This window comes from Capricornis sumatraensis, chromosome 2, assembly GCF_032405125.1.
Source record: "Capricornis sumatraensis isolate serow.1 chromosome 2, serow.2, whole genome shotgun sequence".
Lineage (NCBI taxonomy): Eukaryota > Metazoa > Chordata > Mammalia > Artiodactyla > Bovidae > Capricornis > Capricornis sumatraensis.
This window is the reverse complement of record NC_091070.1, coordinates 124196705-124217482: the sequence shown is the minus strand read 5'-3', so window position 1 is coordinate 124217482 and position 20778 is coordinate 124196705. Positions and strand designations below refer to the sequence as shown.

General features: G+C 40.4%; 1 protein-coding gene across 9 annotated transcripts in view; it reads left to right on the top strand.

The window, feature by feature from the left end:
- PDE4DIP (phosphodiesterase 4D interacting protein) overlaps positions 1 to 20778 on the top strand; it is a 240281-nt gene that overhangs the window by 122193 nt on the left and 97310 nt on the right. For all 9 annotated transcript variants that reach the window (XM_068966238.1, XM_068966236.1, XM_068966239.1 and 6 more), the window contains 4 exons: positions 2931 to 3007; positions 5557 to 5680; positions 5866 to 6041; positions 10053 to 10170. In XM_068966238.1, the coding sequence (XP_068822339.1) occupies positions 2931 to 3007; positions 5557 to 5680; positions 5866 to 6041; positions 10053 to 10170 (495 nt within the window). The remainder of the gene's footprint in view (positions 1 to 2930; positions 3008 to 5556; positions 5681 to 5865; positions 6042 to 10052; positions 10171 to 20778) is intronic.

Below are 20778 nucleotides of genomic sequence, written 5' to 3'. Positions count from 1 at the left end.
GGTGGCCAAAGTACTAGAGTTTCAGCTTCAGCATCAGTCTTTCCAGTACATATTCAGGTCTGGTTTCCTTTAGGATGGACTGGTTGGGTCTCCTTGCTGTCCAAGGGACTCTCAAGAGTCTTCTCCAACACCAGAGTTCAAAAGCATCAATTCTTTAGCACTCAGCTTTCTTTATAGTCCAACTCTCCCATCCATACATGACTACTGGAAAAACCATAGCTTTGACTAGTCAGACCTTTGTTGGCAAAAGTAATGTCTGTGCTTTTTAATATGCTGTCTAGGTTGGTCATTCCTGGAGAAGGGAAAGGGTACCCCACTCCAGTATTCTGGCCTGGAGAAGTCCCTGGGGTTGCAAAGAGTCAGACATGACTGAGTGCTTTTCACTTTCACTTTTCACTAGCTTGGTCATAGCTTTTCTTCCAAGGAGCAAGTGTCTTTTAATTTCATGACTATAGTCACCATCTGCAGTGATTTTGAAGCCCAAGAAAATAAAGTCTGCCACTGTTTCCATTGTCTCCCCATCTTTTTGCCGTGAAGTGATGGGACTGGATACCAAGATTTTAGTTTTCTGAATGTTGATTTGGTATGTTCTTCTTTCTCTAGTTGTTTTAGGTGTAATGTTGTTTATTTGTGGAACATAGTGTGAAAACTGTTGCTAATTAATATGCTGCTGCTGCTACTGCTAAGTTGCTTCGGTCGTGTCCAACTCTATGTAACCCCATAGATGGCAGCCCACCAGGCTCCTCTGTCGCTGGGATTCTCCAGGCAAGAGTACTGGAGTAGGTTGCCATTTCCTTCTCCAATGCATGCATACATGCTAAGTTGTTTCAGTCATATCTGACTCTGTGCCACCCCATAGACGGCAGCCCACCAGGTTCTGCTGTCCCTGGGATTCTCTAGGCAAGAATACCGGAGTGGGTTGCCATTTCCTTCTCCACCTAATTAATATAATGGGTAATAATGAATCTATTCTGATGCTGAAAGGATTGATACATTTTGCATTAAAAAATTTTTTTTAAACTGATCAGGCAAAAAATTTTATCTTGATTTTTAAGAAAGGTGGTTTGTTTGTTTTTTAGAGATTCACTGTGTCACAGCTTCTTCTGGAGCAGAATTTTTTAAACCTCTATTTTTTAAAGGAATAGCCACATTGTAGATTATATGAACAGTGGATCAATTTATAGAGTTAAAATTGAAGACTTGGAAAAAAATTTCTGTTCTTTAATTTTATATCTATATGGGATGATGAATGTTCACTAAGCTCATTTCATTATGTATGTAAGTCATTATGCTCTACCCTTTAAACTTATACAGTGGTGTATGTCAAATATATCTCAATAGAACTGGAAGGGGGGCAGGAAAGGTATGGTGTGTCAAATAAAAGGATAATCTTTTTTTAAAAAATTCTTGGAAAGGAGTCAGGTAATTGGTTACTCTTTTTTTTTTTTTTTTTAAACCTAATTGTATATTGAACTTTGAACACCAAGAATGGAAATCGGTTCAGGAGAATTTTGTGTTTACCATGGATTGGTGTTAAGATTCCAGTCAAGTGGTGTTTCCTGAAACAAAACAAGCTACCAACACAGAGAAAATATAACTAAACACAGTTAATCTGTAAACTCATTGTTAGCCTAGTACTCTAGTTCTAGATACTAATTCTCCAGGCAAGAAAACCGGAGTAGGTTTCCTTTCCCTTCTCCAGGGAATCTTTCCAACCCAGGGATTGAACCCAGGTCTCCAGCATTACAGGCAGATTCTTTACCATCGGAACCACAAGGGAAGCCCCATACTCTTCTGGGGACATGTAGAAAGAGAGAGACTCTCTCCTCCCCAGCCACTCTTTCCTGAGTACATACATTTGCATAGGTATCTTGACAAAGCGCTGACAACATTTGGTGATAGGATAAGCAAATACAGTCAAATTCAGATTCTCTTCAGCTGTATATAGAATTTAACAGTTTACATTTGAATACTTACTAATGGAGAATGGAGAAATGTGATTAACTATGCAGGAATTTTTCTGAAGAGAATGGTTACAGAGGGTTAAAATTTAATGTTGTAAATTGGAATGTACTTACATTTCCATGTGGTAGATTTTGAAATTACCATGAAATTACCTTGATCCACCAGAATAATTGATTGTTATCCACCAGAACAAAAGATTTACGATCTAATCTTATAAGATGAGACTGTTTTAGCAGTTCTATGTGAGGCTCATAAACTTTGTTGTCTGTTTGCTTGGATAGATAAAATGATAAAACCTAGAGAAGTAACTGTATTTATTCTTTTTTTCCTTCCTTTTCATTTCTCTTTTCTACTTAGATTGAATATCTATTTGTGTGCAGGTGCCCAGGATATTCCACCTTTGGTGTAATTATTTTCTTTCCTTTGTATGGCATATTATTAATTTAATATGTGATTATGGCTGAGAACTTCAGCTATCCCAGTCAGGAAAGGAAAACTATTGTTTTTGTAAGTAATAATAGCAAATTTTAAAAAAAACTTACTTAGTTATTTACAATATTGTGTTAGTTTCAGATGTATAGCAAAGTGATTCAGATATGTGTATGTATAGTGGTATGTACTCGTTAACCCCATACTTATAATTTATTTCCCACTTCCACTTTGGTAATCATAAGTTTGTTTTCTATGTCTGTGAGTCTGTTTCTGTTTTGTAAATAAGTTCATTTGTGTCATATTTTATATTCCACATCTGTGTGTGTTAGTCGCTCAAGTCATGTACGACTCTCTGCGACCCCATGGACTGGAGCCCACCAGGCTCTTGTCCGTGGGATTCTCCAGGCAAGGATACTGGAGTGAGTTGCCATTTCCTTCTCCACGTATAAGTGGTATCATATAATATTTGTCTTTCTCTGTCTAACCGGGTGTCTGTGGCAGTTAATGATAATTAAGGCCTGTTTGCTTTTCAGAACATCGAGTTGAAGGTTGAAGTAGAGAGCCTGAAACGAGAACTCCAGGACAAGAGACAGCATCTGGATAAAACATGGTGAGTTGCAGTTTGAACTAGTTGAGCTCTTGGTTCTTTCCAGAGTCTGGCTCATTTAGCTGTAACCAAATTCTTTAACCTTAATTCTGGCATTTGAGTGCTGTATCCAATTCAGGAGCTGAGACAAGGGGCCTTCTTTTCCTTGGGCTCTCTAAGTCTGAGAGACATTGAAGTAGATTGTAATGTCATCAAACCTAAGCCTGTAAACTTCCTGGTCAATAATCTACAAAGAACATCCAGGGTTGACACAGAATTCGGGGGAAATGGGTACTCTCATATACTGCTGGTAAGAATGCAAATTGTGGTAATATTTTTGGAATGTAGTACTACTTATGAAAGTAAAAAATTAATACTTTCTTTGATCAAATAATTCCTAAAAGGAATCGATTCATTATAAATAAAAATATAAGCATAAAAGGATAAATATATAAGGATATTAATCACATCATTTTTTGTAATTGCAAAAAAAATTAAAAAAACTATCCATCAATAGGACAATGGTTGAAAACATTTCAATATAAACATACTATGGAATATTATACAGTCATTAAAAATGAATTAGGTCTATATATTATTATCCTGGTGGGAAGTCCCTGATACACTAAGGGGCAAAGTGCTCAGTGATACTTAGAATATAAGTATCCTTTAGGTAAAGACAAACAACCTATGTGTACATGTGCTTGGTTGAGTATGCATAGAAAAAACTGCAGGGTTACATACCAAACACTTTTACATTGCTTTTATCAAGAGAGTGAGACTGGAATTTGTGGTAGGGAGAAGACTTCATTATTTTTATATACCAATATTATTAGCATGGTTACTTTTATAATTTAAAAACCCCTTAGTTTTAAATGACAAATGTTACTGAATTTTTTACTAAAAATAATTTTCAGAATATGTCCTAGAATCAGTATATATTCAATCTGATCTGGCATTCCTTCTATCTCTATAGTATTTCTTGATACTTATTAATAGAGTGATAGTCCAGCAATATTAGAATACTCAAACTAGACTCAGCTGTACACAGTATGCTGATATTACTCAATTACTTACTAAGGCATTAAATGAGCTTATAGATTTTAGGAACATGTGAAATACCAATTGAGTTATAAATTTTGAGATTTGTATAGTATATTTTTAATTATCATTTCAGCCTTTTATCAGGTGGCATTATCCTATTTTTAGAAATGAGAAAGCTAAGGTACAGAGTGTTAAAGTCTTTGCAGATGAGTGGCAGAACCCACAACGTCTGGCATCAAGTTCAAGGCACTTCTGCTTTCACAACAGCTGTAGCCTATTAAATCAGGCATTCCTGGCTAACTGAGTTACTCAGAAAATGTGTAACTTCAATCTTACCATATTGTACTTTGCTGTTGTCTATTACATTTATCAAGGAATATGGAGTCAAAGTAAAAGTTTATTATTCCTGAGGTCTGCCTATTTAGGGGGGTCTTAGGTTATTCTCTTGACTGGTATCACTTGCACAACAAAGACCCTTCTACTCCCAAAAGGATGCATAATGACATGAGCTCAAGATAAATATAGTTTCCAGGACAGTGCTGAGTAGTGTCCACTTTGACCAAGGAATTCTATAATCCTTAAAGAAGCTCCATTTAGTTGCCATGGACACAACCTCTTGGGCCTAATATTAAAATACTCCTGGGCTTGGATAGAGCACCTTTGTTTTATCATGAGCCTGTGAAGGTTCAGTATTGTTCTCTCTACCCTGAAAACAAGAAGATGGTCAGTGGTTCTCAACAAATGGCTTAAAACAGGAATAAAATCAACCGGAATTAAGATCATTCAGCACCTGATACTGCCTTCAAATTCTAATCCTCAGACATCTAAGGGCAGCTGTTGTCAGCTATAAATAAGCTGGTGACACCTTACCCGCTTCGTGCTAGTGCCTGGACATTCATTCCTGAGGACATCAGAGAAGCAAAGCTGGCCCAGAACCCTGATCTTCCATAGATTAAATGTCCACTTTCTGCATGGGACCATGGGGAAACTGGATAGAACTCTGGGTAGGTAGCCCAGACTCAGGACAGTTTACAGGTTACTGGCTAGAAAGGACAAGAGCCTTTCTGTGGCTGTCCAGATGGATATTCTGTTCCAGCAACCTAAATGGAAGGAACACTCTAAGTTCAAATAACAAGAAGTCAAGGAATGAGCAAAGGACTCCGGGAGAGCAGTCCAAATGGAAGAGTCCAGGGACAGGTGGCAGTGAACATGGATGCTGAGTTCTAAGCCGTTTGATGACTACCTGCCTTTCAACTGAAAGCTTTTCCTCTTAAAGCTGTAGCAGTAGTGAAGCTTCTTGGGTGTCAAGTACATTCTGACTGACAAGCAATACAAATTAGAATTCCTAAAAGATTATCTGAAAAGTTGGAATGAGCAGTTCCACGAATAATTGCAGTTCCACGAATAATTGCAGTTCCACAAATAATTTCTTCTCACCAGTGTGATTCAGAATTACTGAAACAGCCTGAATGGGTCCACTTGCTAAGTTATACAGCTGGCTGTGACTGGCTAACGTTCTGTGGTTTTAGCGCTGATGCGGAGAATATCAACAGCCATAATGAAGCTGAGCTCCGGCGCCAGTTTGAGGAGAGACAGCAGGAGACGGAGCATGTTTACGAGCTCCTGGAGAATAAGATCCAGCTTCTGCAAGAGGTGAGTATCCCCAGCTACGGCTTCCCTTTCACCTCTTTCCTGACTGCTCTGCCTCCTGGCCTTCACCTTTTCCCTCTCTACTTTCCTTCCTAAGCTCCTTAAGTGTCCCTGTGTTTCAGGGCTCCTAACCTAGGTGGGGGCTTTGCAGCTTCTTGGTTCTCATTCTCTTTTGTGTCTTCTTGCAGGAGTCCAGGCTAGCCAAAAATGAAGCCGCTCGGATGGCGGCTCTGGTGGAAGCAGAGAAAGAGTGTAACCTGGAGCTCTCAGAGAAACTGAAGGGAGTCACCAAGGAGAGGGAAGGTGTACCAGGAGACCAGGTCAAATCTGACCAGTACACTGAGGCCCTGGCCCAGAGGGACAAGTAGGTACCTTTGGTACTGTATTTGCTGCTTGTCTTTTGCCTGTTTTCCAGCAAGTGAGAGTATATAGCAGCTACACTGTTGCCTTTTAAGGACTTGTGGACCTTCACCATTTCCAAGACTCTATGGCTCCCCTAAGTAGAGAATATCTTTTTAGGGTTGAGTCTTTAATGGTATCCATTAACAGAACTGACTTGCTGGCAATCAGGAGATTTAAGTAGGTGTAAGTAGAACGATGGTCAAATGATAGTGAACAAGAGACATGGTCACTTATTCACATGGATTGAGCACCTGCTGTATGCCAGACACTGGACTAAGCACTCAGGTTACAGAGATGAAAGGCCCATTTCCTGCCATCAAGACACGTTATACATTATTAATAAGTTCTCTGGTAGAAGTAACATGGGATACTCTGGGGTGTATAGGATTGTCATCTACTCAAGAGCAGAGTGCCACTGGAAGTTTCCTGGAGGAGGTGAAATCTGAGGTAGATTTTGAAGAGTGAATAGGAGTTGAAAGAAGCAATGTAGGAAGTGATTAGGGAGGGGAAATGTCCTGTGCAGGAGGAAACACCATTGAGGGGAGACACAGGGACAGGCATATTTCAGGACATATAATTAGTTCTACAGGACCAGAGTGGAGGGTCTGGGAAAGACCAGTGAGAGGTAAGCTGTGCTGGGGAAAGGGCATCTGACTGTGCTGGCTTTGTATTTAAAAGGAACTTGAATTTTCTCATGAAGGTAAGTGGGCAGTTGTTGAGGGCAGGACTGTGTCTTGGTTATTACAGCAACTTCTTAACTGTTCTCTTTATACTTCTGGTCCTGCCTTTCTCCATTTTCATCCCAATCTAACAATTCAGAGAAGTTTTGAAATGAAATTGACAAATATTTAGCCTCTTCAATGCATGATACTACGGTGGCGTAAAAAGCCTTAAGTGGTTTTTAACTGGATAGGTGAAAAACACACAGTATACACACAGTGACCAGTGACCAAAGTGATCTTTTTGAGACACAAATCTGATCATATTATTGTAGAGCCGTTTGGAAAGTTCTCAACACCTTTAGGAAGTAAGATCTGTTCTTAGTGTGGCCATCAAAGCCTGTTGTGTTCTGACCCCTGATTTCCCCCAGACTCATCCCCTGCCATGTCTCCTTCACATTTCACTGATTCCAGACTGGTAATAATAATGAAGACTAAGGTCTGCTGGGCTCTTACTGTATAACTGAGCTGAGTCCTTTATATTCTTGTTTAATTCTCCCATAAAGTTTAATTCTCTTGTAAAGTTAACAATCCCATGAGGTAGGGATTATTATAGTTTATAAAGGAAGAAATTGGCATTTAGAGAGTTATGTAACGTGGCTTCAGGCTTTGCTGGAATCCAGACCCCGAAGGCACACCACCTCCAGAAGCATACAGTGCTGTCAGGTACCCAGAATTTTGTTCATGCTCTTCCTTTGTGGGGAAACATCTGTGTTTTCCCCTCCTGGTGAACTCTTGTTCATTCTTCAGAACTCATGAAGGCATCAATGGTTACTTCTGTGAAGGCTTTCGTGACAGAATTAAGTATTTATATTCTTGTTTTGTATGCGTGCATGCTCAGTCACTGAGTCATGTCCTACTCTTTGTGATCCCATAGACAGTAGCCCTCCAGGCTGCTCTGTCCATGGAATTTTCTAGGCAAGAATACTGGAGTGGGTTGTTATTTCCTACTCCAGGGGATCTTCCTGACCCAGGGGTCAAACCCGCGTCTCCTGTGTCTCCTGCATCGGCAAGTGGATTCTTTAGCACTGCACCACCTGGGAAGCCCTTGTTCTGTGTGCACATCCCTTAGTGTACAGTCTTCTGTGCATTGTCGTATTTTCTTTCAGATCTTCTCTGCTAGATTACCTGAGACTCTGTCCCATCTCTGTATTCCAGTGAACACTTGTCAAACCAAAAGGGAAAAAAAAGACAGACATACCTAACAAATTGAAGGAGTTCATGTCAGACGGCCTTGAATAGCTTTGTAAAGTAGGAAAGTAGATCATCTGTAGAGACTGAGGGTCAAAGGGAATAGTAAGGTATGAGGCTTCGGAGAAGGCAATGGCACCCCAATCCAGTACTCTTGCCTGGAAAACTCCATGGAGGAAGGAGCCTGGTAGGCTGCAGTCCATGGGGTCGCTAAGTCAGACATGACTGAGCGACTTCACTTCACTTTTCACTTTCATGCATTGGAGAAGGAAATGGCAACCCACTCCAGTGTTCTTGCCTGGAGAATCCCAGGGATGGGGGAGCCTGGTGGGCTGCCGTCTATGGGGTCGCACAGAGTTGGACACGACTGAAGCGACTTAGCAGCAGCAGCAGCAGCAAGGTATGCGGCTTAAGAAAGTAGAGATGTTCTGGCACAGATACCATGAGGAAGTTAATAATGAAGTCTGCATTCGTCATCATAACTATCATTGCAACTTGCGTTCATATACATTTTTAAGTTTTTAAAGTTCTTTCTCATCCCCAAATCTAAGCTGATGCTCATACCTTAAATTAATTTATAATTTCTCTCTGAGATTCCTACTTGACTTTCTGGTGCCCTTAACCTTTTGGCCATACCGTTTTCCTGCCAAGGTGCTGTCACTGTCTTAACATATGCTGTGTTGCATGCATGCTCAGTTGTGACCCCTGGGACTGTAGCCTGCCAGGCTCCTCTATCCATGGGATTCTCCAGGCAAGAATACTGTCGTGAGTTGCCATTCCCTTTTCCAGGGGGTCTTCCTGACCCAGGGATCACACCTGCATTTCCTGCATATCCTGCATTGGCAGGCAGATTCTTTACCACTGAGCCACCTGGGAAGCCACACACACAGGAATAATAATCACAATCAGAAATTTTACATCTTTCACCAGCATGTTTTCCAAGGACAGGTATCTCTAGTACTCAGACTTACACACAAAGAAACAGCAAGATATGTCTTGCACAAAACTGTTGATTTGAACCTGGGTTTATATACATCAGCACAGCATGCAGTCTTTGACAACTGAATTCTGGTCTGAATTTCCAACCTCTTCTCTAGCCATTGTCTCTTCCCTGCCAGTAACTTTTCCCCATATATCTTGTATCTTCATGCCTTCATTCATTTATTTAAGCTCCTTCCTCTGAGCCTATAAAACAATCCAGTCTTCAAAATCTCTTCTCCTGAGCTTCCTTCAGGCTCCTCCAAGTCAAATGAATGACGTCTTCTCTATCTTTCTTCCTGTAGCTGCACGACAATACTCACTGTACTATTTGGTTCATACCTCTGGTAGGGTTGCACTTATTATAGTCTATCTGTTGATATATCTGTGACTCCCTATTCCCAAGACTCTTGGCACACACACCAAAAAGGTTTTAACTTTCTGTAGAAATTGTGTATTTTCCAACTTTATATCACCAGTACATTGGGGATGCATTGAATTATATATATAATGTGTGTATGTGTGCCCAGTCAATGTCTGACCCTTTTTTGACCCCATGGATTATAGCCCACCAGGCTCCTCTTCAGGGATTCTTCAGGCAAGAATACTGGAATGGGTTGCCATTGTCTCCTCCAGGGGATCTTCCCTACCCAGAGATCGAACCCACATCTCTTGTCTCCTGCATTGGCAGGTGGATTCTTTACCACTGTGCCCCCTGGGAAGCCTATATACATAATGGTTACTTGATAATTGTTTTTTTAACTGCAACAACAATAACAAATAAACAAAAAGACCCACAACTTCTGAGAGTTTTATACTTATGATCTGTAGATCCATGGATTGGCTTTGGGAGGTCTATGAACCTTCCATTATGACAATGTAGGCAAAAAACTCATTTGTGTATATATTGGGGGACTGGGGCAGAGAATGCATGGCTTACTGAAGAAAAGTATCAAAGAGTTCGATTATTTTAAAAAGGTAAAAACTTACTGTACCAGACCATGCTATCTTTGGAGTGGGCTGAAAAATAAAGTTAATAATGTATCATGACCATAATTGTTGGTCTTACTTTTTCTTTGCTCTAGAAAAATTGAAGAGCTGAGTCAAAGCCTGGCTGCACAGGAGAAACTTGTAGAACAGCTGTCTCAAGAGAAACAGCAACTGCTACATCTGTTGGAGGAGCCAGCTGACATGGAAGTGCAGGTGAGGTTTGGGCTGTACTTCCTGAGGCACTTGCTTCCTGCTTTAAGGAGCCCAACTTTACATATAAATGTGTTAGTCTTCTATTGCTGTGTAAGCAATTACTGCAAACTCAGTGGTTCAAAACAACATGTATTTATTATTCCAGAGTTTCTGTGGGTCAAGAGTCCAGGCATGACTTAGCTGACTTTTCTGCTCAGGGTCTCACAAGTCTGAAATCAAGGTGTAAGCTGGGCTGCTTTCTCAGCCAGAGGATCACTTAGAGAAGGATCCACTTCTAAGCTCCCTCAAGTTGTTGGAAGAATATTGCTGTGCGATTGTAGTAGTTACAGCAGCTAGCTTCTTCACAGCAGCAGTGGAGAGAGACAGTCTCTTACTTCTCGACAGTCTTTTAAGGGGTTCACCAGATTAAGTCAAGCCATCAGTGTACTATCCCTTTTGGTTAACTTAAAGTCAACTGAGTAGGGATTTTAATTGCATCTGCCACACCCCTTCACTTTTGCCATATAATATTGCATAACTATGTAGTGATATCCCTCACCTTTGCCATGAAATTAAAAGACGCTTACTCCTTGGAAGAAAAGTTATGACCAACCTCGATAGCATATTCAAAAGCAGAGACATTACTTCACCAACTAAGGTCCATCTAGTCAAGGCTATGGTTTTTCCTGTGGTCATGTATGGATGTGAGAGTTGGACTGTGAAGAAGGCTGAGCGCCGAAGAATTGATGCTTTTGAACTGTGGTGTTGGAGAAGACTCTTGCGAGTCCCTTGGACTGCACGGAGATCCAACCAGTCCATTCTGAAGGAGATCAACCCGGGGATTTCTTTGGAAGGAATGATGCTAAAGCTGAAGCTCCAATACTTTGGCCACCTCATGCAAAGAGTTGACTCATTGGAAAAGACTCTGATCCTGGGAGGGATTGAGGGCAGGAGGAGAAGGGGACGACAGAGGATGAGATGGCTGGATGGCATCACTGACTCAATGGACGTGAGTCTGAGTGAACTCCAGGAGATGGTGATGGACAGGGAGGCCTGGCGTGCTGTGATTCATGGGGTTGCAAGGAGTCGGACACGACTGAGTGACTGAACTATGACTGAACTATAACTATGTAGCTATATCCCTCACCTTTGCCATTTTCTGTTGGTTAGAGGCAAGTTACAGGTCTCTCCACATTCAAGGATTGGGGATTATACGAAGGTGTGGATACCAGGAGGTGAGGATCACAGAGGCCGTCTCAGGATTCTGCCTGCCACACTGAGTGATGTATAGCGATAGAGAATGCAGTGTGGTTTTAATATTGAGCAGAGAGCCCTCACCGCTGTGAAAGTAATTGCGTTAGTCTGTATGGTTGTTCTTGGAGGTTACCTCAGAAGGAGCTCCTCTTCTTCATTCCACTTTTAATTTATTAAAAATATACTTTCCGAAGGAACCCTAGGATCCATCTCTGCTCAAGCAACATAAACAATTATGAGATATTCTTACAAATCTTAGATCAATGATGAAGCAAAATGTGCAATTTAGTTTATTGGTCACATATACAAAAGTTGGAATCAGGTTAAAAAGAGCAGGGCTAACAATGAGCATAAAGCAATGTTTTCCACCCTTCCCATATCATGACAAAAAAATAGCTAATAATAATAAACATGTAGAAAATGACATGATTTATGACATAATCAAGTTGCTTAAGTGACTTTTTCTATTTTTTCTTGTTATCAACTGTTCTTTTTTATTACTCGAGTCATAAATAGCAATTACATAAAATAATATCTAAAAATTCAAATAAGCAAAAAAATGTTTTCAATAGCTATGACCAGTATAAAAGAAGTACGGTTTTTAAACTTGAGACCCTGCACTAAATTTACTCATTAATTATAGTTTTAAATAGTAGCAAATGATAATATTTATAAGGGGTGGCAGAAATGGATGGAGCTCTCACTTGAAAGTGGCTAGCCTGGGTGTTTAGACCATGATGAGGGCAGAAGAAATCACTATCTTGACTGCACTGTCAACCCCTTGGACTCTAAATCCATTTTGGTGGAAAGCTCTGGTTAACAAACCCAGAAAATGATGTGCATACATGTAATTTGATAGATATGAGTAAAAATTAAAGTTCATAGGCTTTTTGCAGGATACATATTGAAATATATGGAAGATCCCACAACACTTTAAAATTTGAAATAACTTGGTTGGAAATGAGAAGAACTGGATTTCTGTCCTGATTCTTTCTTTATTAACTATGGATAGTCACTTCTATGGATACATCACTTCTCAGACTCTATATGTGTAAAATGGGAAAATTTAGCCCAAATAATCTCCAAAGGATCCTTATAATTTTGACATTCTGAGTTCAGCATCATTGGGGAAAGTGTATAGTCCCCAAGATAAGCACTTTCAAAGAAAAATACTCATGTAAATTCTGAAATAAAATCACTCTCATTGTTCTAGTTTTATATTTACAGACACATTGATGTGATATATTTATGTACACATATTTATTTTCATTAGTATCTTTGGTACGCACTGAAATGAGTATATGTAGTTAAATATTTGAATGCTAATAAGGAGAAATGAGTTGGTATCAGTTTTTAAAACAGACTTGAAGAATAGAAAAATTATAATTTCAAAGAGACTAAATTATTTACCAATCTATCCTAAAGGCATGCTTAGAATAAGTTAAGTACAGTGTCTAGAGGATAATAACATTGGGTGAGCAGAGAAAAGAAATATATCAAGTCACATAAATTGTACTAACTTGATATGCTTCTTTAATGTTGCTGGGACCTATAAAAATTTATTGTTGTTACTGCCCAACATTTTGTACACTTGATCGCATTGTGCTGTGAATTCTGTCAATCAGTGTTTCCCAACCTTTTGCATAGAAAGCTCAGTTTCATAGGAGATAATTGAGGGTCTCTGTTACTCTGAAGTAAGTGACTGAGGCTGGTTGCGGTTAGAGGTGATTACCTGTGTTTACCTTCTGACCCGTCCACCACCTGAGACCTGAGGGCATGACATCTCAGCACAGGGGTGGGCCACTTTTTTAGATGTTGTCCAGAACGCCCAAGATGGAAAGCTCTGCCATAGGGGGCCTCTGACAGTAGGCTCTCTCAAATGTGGAGACGAGAAAGCCTCCCATAGTCCCCTTTCTAGTTACTCCCTTTGGGTCTGTGCCTTATGAAGGAAAAATAAATCGGCACCAAGTGCTGCTCAGTATGCATAGAATTGTTTCATATTATCATTTCCTTCTCCAAGGGATCTTCCCGACCCAGAAGTTGAACCGAGTCTCCTGCATTGGCAGGCGGGTGGGTTCTTTACCGCTGAACCACCTGGGAAGCCCAGTTATCATCTCTAAACAGCCCAAAGAAGACTGGCCAGAGAGTCAGCTATATAGTGAGTGTTCAGAGAATCCTCTGAAACTTCTCTCGATGTGTGTCCAGGTTCCAAAAGAAAACACTGTTTTGGTCACAGTGTTTCTGTCTTATATTCTATGGCCTAAACAGAAAGAAATTTGAAATTTGGGACTTTATTTAGCTTGGGACTATTTAGCCATGCTCAAGTGGTTCAGATTGTCATAGTGAAAGGATACAGTCAAGTCCTTTTTAGAGAAATAATCTTGGTCCTTCAAGAACCAATTCTAATACGAAGTCTCTTGAGTTTTAATTAGGGAAGCAGAGTGGTATGAAAGAGTGAGCTCAGGTTTTGGCATTTGATTCCAGCGTAAACACTTTTTAGATGAATGGCCTTGAACAAGTTACATAGCCCTTCCAAGTACAATTTCCTCCTCTGTAATGTTCATCTCTTTGTAAGGATTAGAAATAATATGTGTATAGTGCCTAACAGTGCTCAAAACATGGTAACTACTGTTGTCATTATGCATGTCAACAATCTGGAAGAGAGTAAGGCTATTCTTAAAATGAGTAGCAGCTAAAAAAAAACATAGTCATTGAGTCAGATATTGCAGACTTGACTCACACTGTAACTATCTTTGTCTTACGAAAGACAAAGATAAAATTACTAAACATAGCATATTTGTGAGATTAATGGTCACAGTTATCCCTTTGGACCTGTTACCCTTACACATAGAAAAACTGGTTGATAGGCAAAGATCAAACTCAGTTATCAGTTTGTGTTATTGCTCCCCAGGAAGACCACAACAGAGTATGAATCCTTCAGGGTAAATTGGTCACAATGAGAATCATAATCTCATTTTAGTCTCCTAGACACACAAAAAAATACTGAAGCACTTTCTTTTTTTATTTATTTTTATTTTATTTTATTTTATTTTATTATTTTTTTAAATTTTAAAATCTTTAATTCTTACATGTGTTCCCAAACATGAACATCTTGGGATCATGTAGTCATATTCTAATGATTCAGATTATTATAATATTAACTACTACCTAAAGTAGTTTTCACAGGATTTCTTAATACCTATTCCAAGTATAATTTAAAATATTATCAATGAATATTCAACAACTTTTCTATAGTAATAACATCAGCACATATGGTAGCATTTCTATGTGCCAGGTGCTACTCTAAATACCTTATATTAACTCAGTTTAAGTCTCAAAGCAACCCAGTAAGTTAGATACTGAACCACATGAAACATAAAAAGAGATTATAATAAACCAGTGGTCATATTAATATGTAAATTTTAAGGCACAGCTCTATTAAAAGATATAAAGAAATAAGCAGATGCTTGTATGTGGAGTCACAGCTTCAAATACAGTCTAATGTTATATTGGCAATTAAAAAACAGCAAGTGGCAATGTCAAGGTGAAAAGCTGTTGGTAAGATTTCCAATAAAGAAATAACATAATCCTCCTTTAATTTACATATCCGTTTAATTCATAGAAGATTCAGAGTATATTAACATTGGGTTCCTATATACAACAGAATTAAGTCCTAGATTTAGATGATTATATAAACAATTTGATTATTTCCAGTAGTGCCCAGTGGAACATTTGAAGGTCATTCAGATTTTGGGACAAGGTTCTGTCCTGCCTATTGCCAGTTATGTTGTACCCCTAGCCCCACTCATCATTGAAACAAGAAATGCCCCACAAATTTTCAATGCATTCTAGGATATGGCTGCTTGATAAGAACCACTGGTCTGGGAGTCCTGGCCTTCAAAGGGTTTAAAATCCAATAAGTGACTGGCATATAAACAAAGTATTAAAATGCAGCTTGACAAATGGAGAGAAATATAAGAATATACTCATAGTGCTAAGAGAACCCAGAGAGGAAAGGGATTATCTCTATCTTCGGAAGTCAGAGAAAGCTTCACTTGGAAGTCAGCCTGGACCTGGGGCCTTAAAGGCTGAGTATCCTAGGCAGATAGTAAGAGAAGGGCATTCTAGGCATGGGAACGATATGTATAATGGTATGGAACACACTCAAGGAATTGGGAGTCATTGTGTTACCAAATATATGATAAGTGTTGAAGAATGATGGAATATATAGCTGGAAAGTCCCATAAATGTCAAGCTAAGAACTTCATGTTCTAGGCACGGGGTTCCCAATCTCTGGGCTGCAGAATGGTACCTCCTACCAGATCAGTGGCAGAATTAGATTAGAAATAAAGTGCACAATGAATGTAATGAGCTTGAATCATCCTGAAACCATCCCCCCACACCTAGTCCATGGAAAAATTATCTTCCACGAAATTATCTCCAGGTGTCAGAAAGGTTGGGGACTGCTGTTCTAGGTAATAAAGAACTAAAAATTAAAAAAAAAGCAAAGGGAATAAAAGCCTTTGAAGTGGCATTATAGAAAGACAATCCTGGTGGTTATTTAGATGCAGGATTGACTGAGCAGATCATTGATGTCATCTTCCAGGTGGCTCAGTGGTAAAGAATCTGCCTGCCAGTGCAGGAGTCAAATGAGACTCTGGTTCAGTCCCTGGATTGGAAAGATTCCCTGGAGGAGGAAACAGAAACCCACTCCAGTATTCTTGCCTAGAGAATTCCATGGACAGAGGAGCCTGGCAGGCTACAGTCCAGAGGGTCACACAGAGTTGGACGTGCATGCACTTGGGATAGCAAATCATGGTTCATTACAGCTATTAACTGCTTTAACCTAGCCCATTCTGTTAGATAAAGGTAGAGAACATTGTAAAACCAGTTATAGAGCACTTTGCCTATACAGTGAAATGTGACAACTCTATATTTGTGACACCTCCAGCCCTGATGCTGGGAAAGACTGAAGGCGGGAGGAGAAGGAGTCAACAGAGGATGAGATGGTGGATGGCCTCACCGACCCAACGGACATGAGTTTGGGTAAACTCCGGGAGTTGGTGATGGACAGGGAGGCCTGGTGTGTTGCAGTCCATGGGACTGCAAACAGTTAGACATGACTGAGCGACTGAACTGAACTGAACTGAAGCCCTCGATGCGGGTGTTATCCTCGTTTGCTAACAATAGCAGCATCTTAGTTCTACTGTATTATACTCAAACTGTAATCTGTCCTGCCATTTGTCATCGCGGGAGCGACACCTCCACGGTGTGAAAGGCACAGGTTAAATTTCTAAGCTCTGGGCCTGCTCCACAGAGACTGAAGAATTTCTTCATCTCCAGCAAGGCCATCTCCAAAACCCCTTACAGATGTTAGGGAACAAAGGAGCTTGAGTTCCGAGGAGTGATTCACTTCCTCCACCTCCCAGCCCCTCCCAGTTGGGAACTCCACACCTGGGCTTCAGAAGAAAGACAGCTCACAACTCATACACTTCTAGGTTTGAGTTGTTCAAATGTAAGACACTCATCTTACCCCTCCTCCCATAAATAAATATACTTCTCATGTAATCCCAGTATGAAAGTCTGGACGGAGAAGTAATCTCTGAGCTTCAGAGTCTTCCTCAAATAAGAAAGACAGTTTTGATAAAAATTATTTAATGTATTTTACTATCCCTCTAGCTGTTTGCCTTTTTCATTCCACCAGAATGTTCTGCGTGGTTGTTGCCTCTAAGCTGTGTCCAACTCTTTGCAACCCTACCAACTATAGCCCACCAGGCTCCTTTATCCATGGGATTTTCCAGGCAAGAATACTGGAGTGGGTTGCCATTTCCTTCTCCTTTCCAACCCAGGGATCAAACCTGCGTCTCCAGTTTGGTAGGCGGATTCTTTATTAGCATCCATTTTAGCTGGATTGTACCTGTAGAATACTTATGAACTTCTTTTGTATAATTAACTTCGTAGAACAACAACAACAACAATAGCACAACCTTGACATGCCATGGGTTGACAACACTCCATGTTTGCTTTCGATGCTCCATGTCCATTCAAATCAACAGCATGTTGTGACCACAGTGGTCAGGAGCTTCATGATGGAGCTGTCAGGCCACGGCAACTTGTCTACATCTTTCTTACTAGGGACTCAGGAAACCTAATAAAATGCAGTTTACAAAGTGTTTTTCTCTTCCTTAGTGAAGGTATCCACAAAGTTGCAGGCGAAAGCTGTCAGTTGTCCTGGTTATTGACATTATTCTCTTCTTCAGAATCAGTGTGCCTGCTCAGTCGCATCCGACTCTTTGTGACACTTTGGGCTATAGCTTGCCAGACTCCTGTGTCCATGGGATTTTTCAGGCAAGGATGCTGGGATGGGTTGCCATTTACTGTTCCAGGGAATCTTCCATGACCTAGCATTGAATCCATGTCTGCTGCATTGCAGGTGGATTCTTCACCTGCTGAGCCATCAGGTGAAGGGGCTGAGAAGGGTAGCCCCCTTTCTATGGAATGGTAGAAGCTTTATTTAAAAGAACTTTTTAAATGAAACCAGACCTGAAGGGTATGAAGGCAGGAGGTGAGATAATATCCTTGCAAAGGACTATCTGGAGAAATTCTTGCTTTGTTTCTTTTTTTCTCCTCTGCATTCCCCCCCACCAGTATTATATAAACACCATTTTTAATGTGTGATTACACTGTGGTTGGCCTAAAAAATAACACAGGACAACAGACTTAAGGGAGTCACCCATTAAGCCATCAGGACCTTCCTCCTCACACAAAGCAGCAGACACTCAAGCCATTGCATTTATGCCTCCTTTGGAACCTAATGTAAATATCACTGCATGCAGTGAGGCAGATTTCCTAAAATAGCTAACATTCCAGTGTTACCATGGTGACATCTGATGTACAAGGTTAAGGCAAGAATGCACTCTAAATGCTCAAGGCAGAGGCTGAAAACCTTTCAGGGATTAGCAGCTCAGGCAGCTCCAGCCAACTTCATGTAAGGAGATTTCTGTTTTTAAGAGCAGGTTTTCAGTATCCCCTTCTTAAGCTGATGAAATTGAAGCTAGAGACTCATTTATAAATCATCATTCAATGTCAGTGTCTTCCAGACAAGCCTTCATTGGTAATATGTCTCAGAAACAGGCTTTATCACCCAAGGCAATCATAGTTCTGTTAGAGCAGGAGAGGAGGTGGGAAAATGAGGCATTTCTTTGCAGCTTTATTTACTGAACACTTACAATGCACAAGGTACTGTAAGGTGAAGGAAGAGAAGACAAAAACATAAAGTTAGTCTCTGACCTCTGGGGATTACAATCTAATTGGAAGATAAGAAAATCTCTGATGGAAACAAAATACAAGGCAGAGGAGAAAGGAAAAAAAAAATCAAAGAAAGGGGCTGGGTGGGCAGTGAAGATTCTGGTCTGTAAGAAATAAACAGGATTTTAATAAGAGATTAAAAAAATAATAGACATCAATTTATTTATTCATCCAATGGAGTACATCAGAAGATAACACAATGAGTAAAGTGTGGTTCCTCTTCTTAAGGAGCTTACCTGCCTAAGGGGAGAAGGCAGAATGATACACATATTACTATGGGTATAAAAAGTGCTTTGGAAGTTCAGAGACGAGAAAGATATGAGGGGATTAAGAAAGGCAGCTTAAAGGAAATACTTGAGGCTGGATAGGACTTTGACAAGTGGAGGTGGTAACAGTGGGAAAGAATGTCACAAGTAGGTAAGAGAGAGGTAGGAAATCTCAGGGCAAGGAAGCAGTAGGTGAAATAGTGAGGATGTGCAGGCAGACAGTGAGTTTAGGCTGGAGAGATAGGATAATGCTGGAGTCAGAGGACCTTAGATGGCAGGTCAGGAAGTTTATAATTGTGGGTTAAGTCTTTAGGTCTCCAGGCTACTATGCAGGAAAATGATATATTGAGATGTCTTAGAAAGATTAATCTGGAAGGAGGAATGAGTAGAGGAGAAATAAGGTGAGGGGACTAACTACTATGGAACTCTATGACTTAAGATATGAGGTTGCCAGAGGGTAACCAAGAATGAAAGATTTGTGCTACGGCAAAAAGAACGAAGGCTCCAATACTTTGGCCACCTGATGCGGAGCACCAGCTTGTAGGGAAAGACCCTGATGATGGGGAAGATTGAAGGCCAGAGGAGATGCGGGCAGCAGAGGATGAGCTGGTTGAATGGCATCATTGACTCAATAGACGTGAATTTGAGCAAACTCTGGGAGAGAGTGGAGGACAGAGCAGCCTAGCATGCAGCAGTTGATGGGGTTGCAAAGAATCAGAAACAACAACAGCAACAAAAGAATGAAATAAAATTTTAAGATATAATAGCCTGACAATGCTGGAGAAATAAGAAACACAGGTTTGATTCCTGGGTGGGGAAGATCGCCTGGAGAAGGAAATGGCAACCATAACCCACTCCAGTATTCTTGCCTGGAGAATCCCATGAACAGAGAAGCCTGGCAGGCTACAGTCCATGGGATCACAGAGAGTCAGACATGACTGAAGGGACTTGGCATCTACGCAAGTGATTCATTCATTCACTCATGTAATCCAGTCAGTGACTATTTATTGAGTCCCTACCATAGCCAGACACTGGTGCGATTAAGTGCTGGAGAAACTATAAGAATAAGCATGGTAGAGTCCTTCCCTTCAGGGAGCATATATTCTAATAAGGGAGCTAAATAATGACATCTTATATTCTAATAAGGGAGCTAAATAATGACAATCCCAAAGAAAGGCAATGCCAAAGAATGCTCAAACTACCACACAATTGCACTCATCTCACATGCTAGTAAAGTCATGCTCAAAATTCTCCAAGCCAGGCTTCAGCAATACGTGAACCGTGAACTTCCAGATGTTCAAGCTGGTTTTAGAAAAGGCAAAGGAACCAGAGATCAAATTGCCAACATCCGCTGGATCATGGAAAAAGCAAGAGAGTTCCAGAAAAACATCTATTTCTGCTTTATTGACTATGCCAAAGCCTTTGACTGTGTGGATCACAATAAACTGTGGAAAAGTCTGAAAGAGATGGGCATACCAGACCACCTGACCTGCCTCTTGAGAAACCTGTATGCAGGTCAGGAAGCAACAGTTAGAACTGGACATGGAACAACAGACTGGTTCCAAATAGGAAAAGGAGTCGATCAAGGCTGTATATTGTCACCCTGCTTATTTAACTTATATGCAGAAACGCTGGGCTGGAAGAAGCACAAGCTGGAATCAAGATTGCCGGGAGAAATATCAATAACCTCAGATATGCAGATGACACCACCCTTATGGCAGAAAGTGAAGAGGAACTCAAAAGCCTCTTGATGAAAGTGAAAGAGGAGAGTGAAAAAGTTGGCTTAAAGCTCAACATTCAG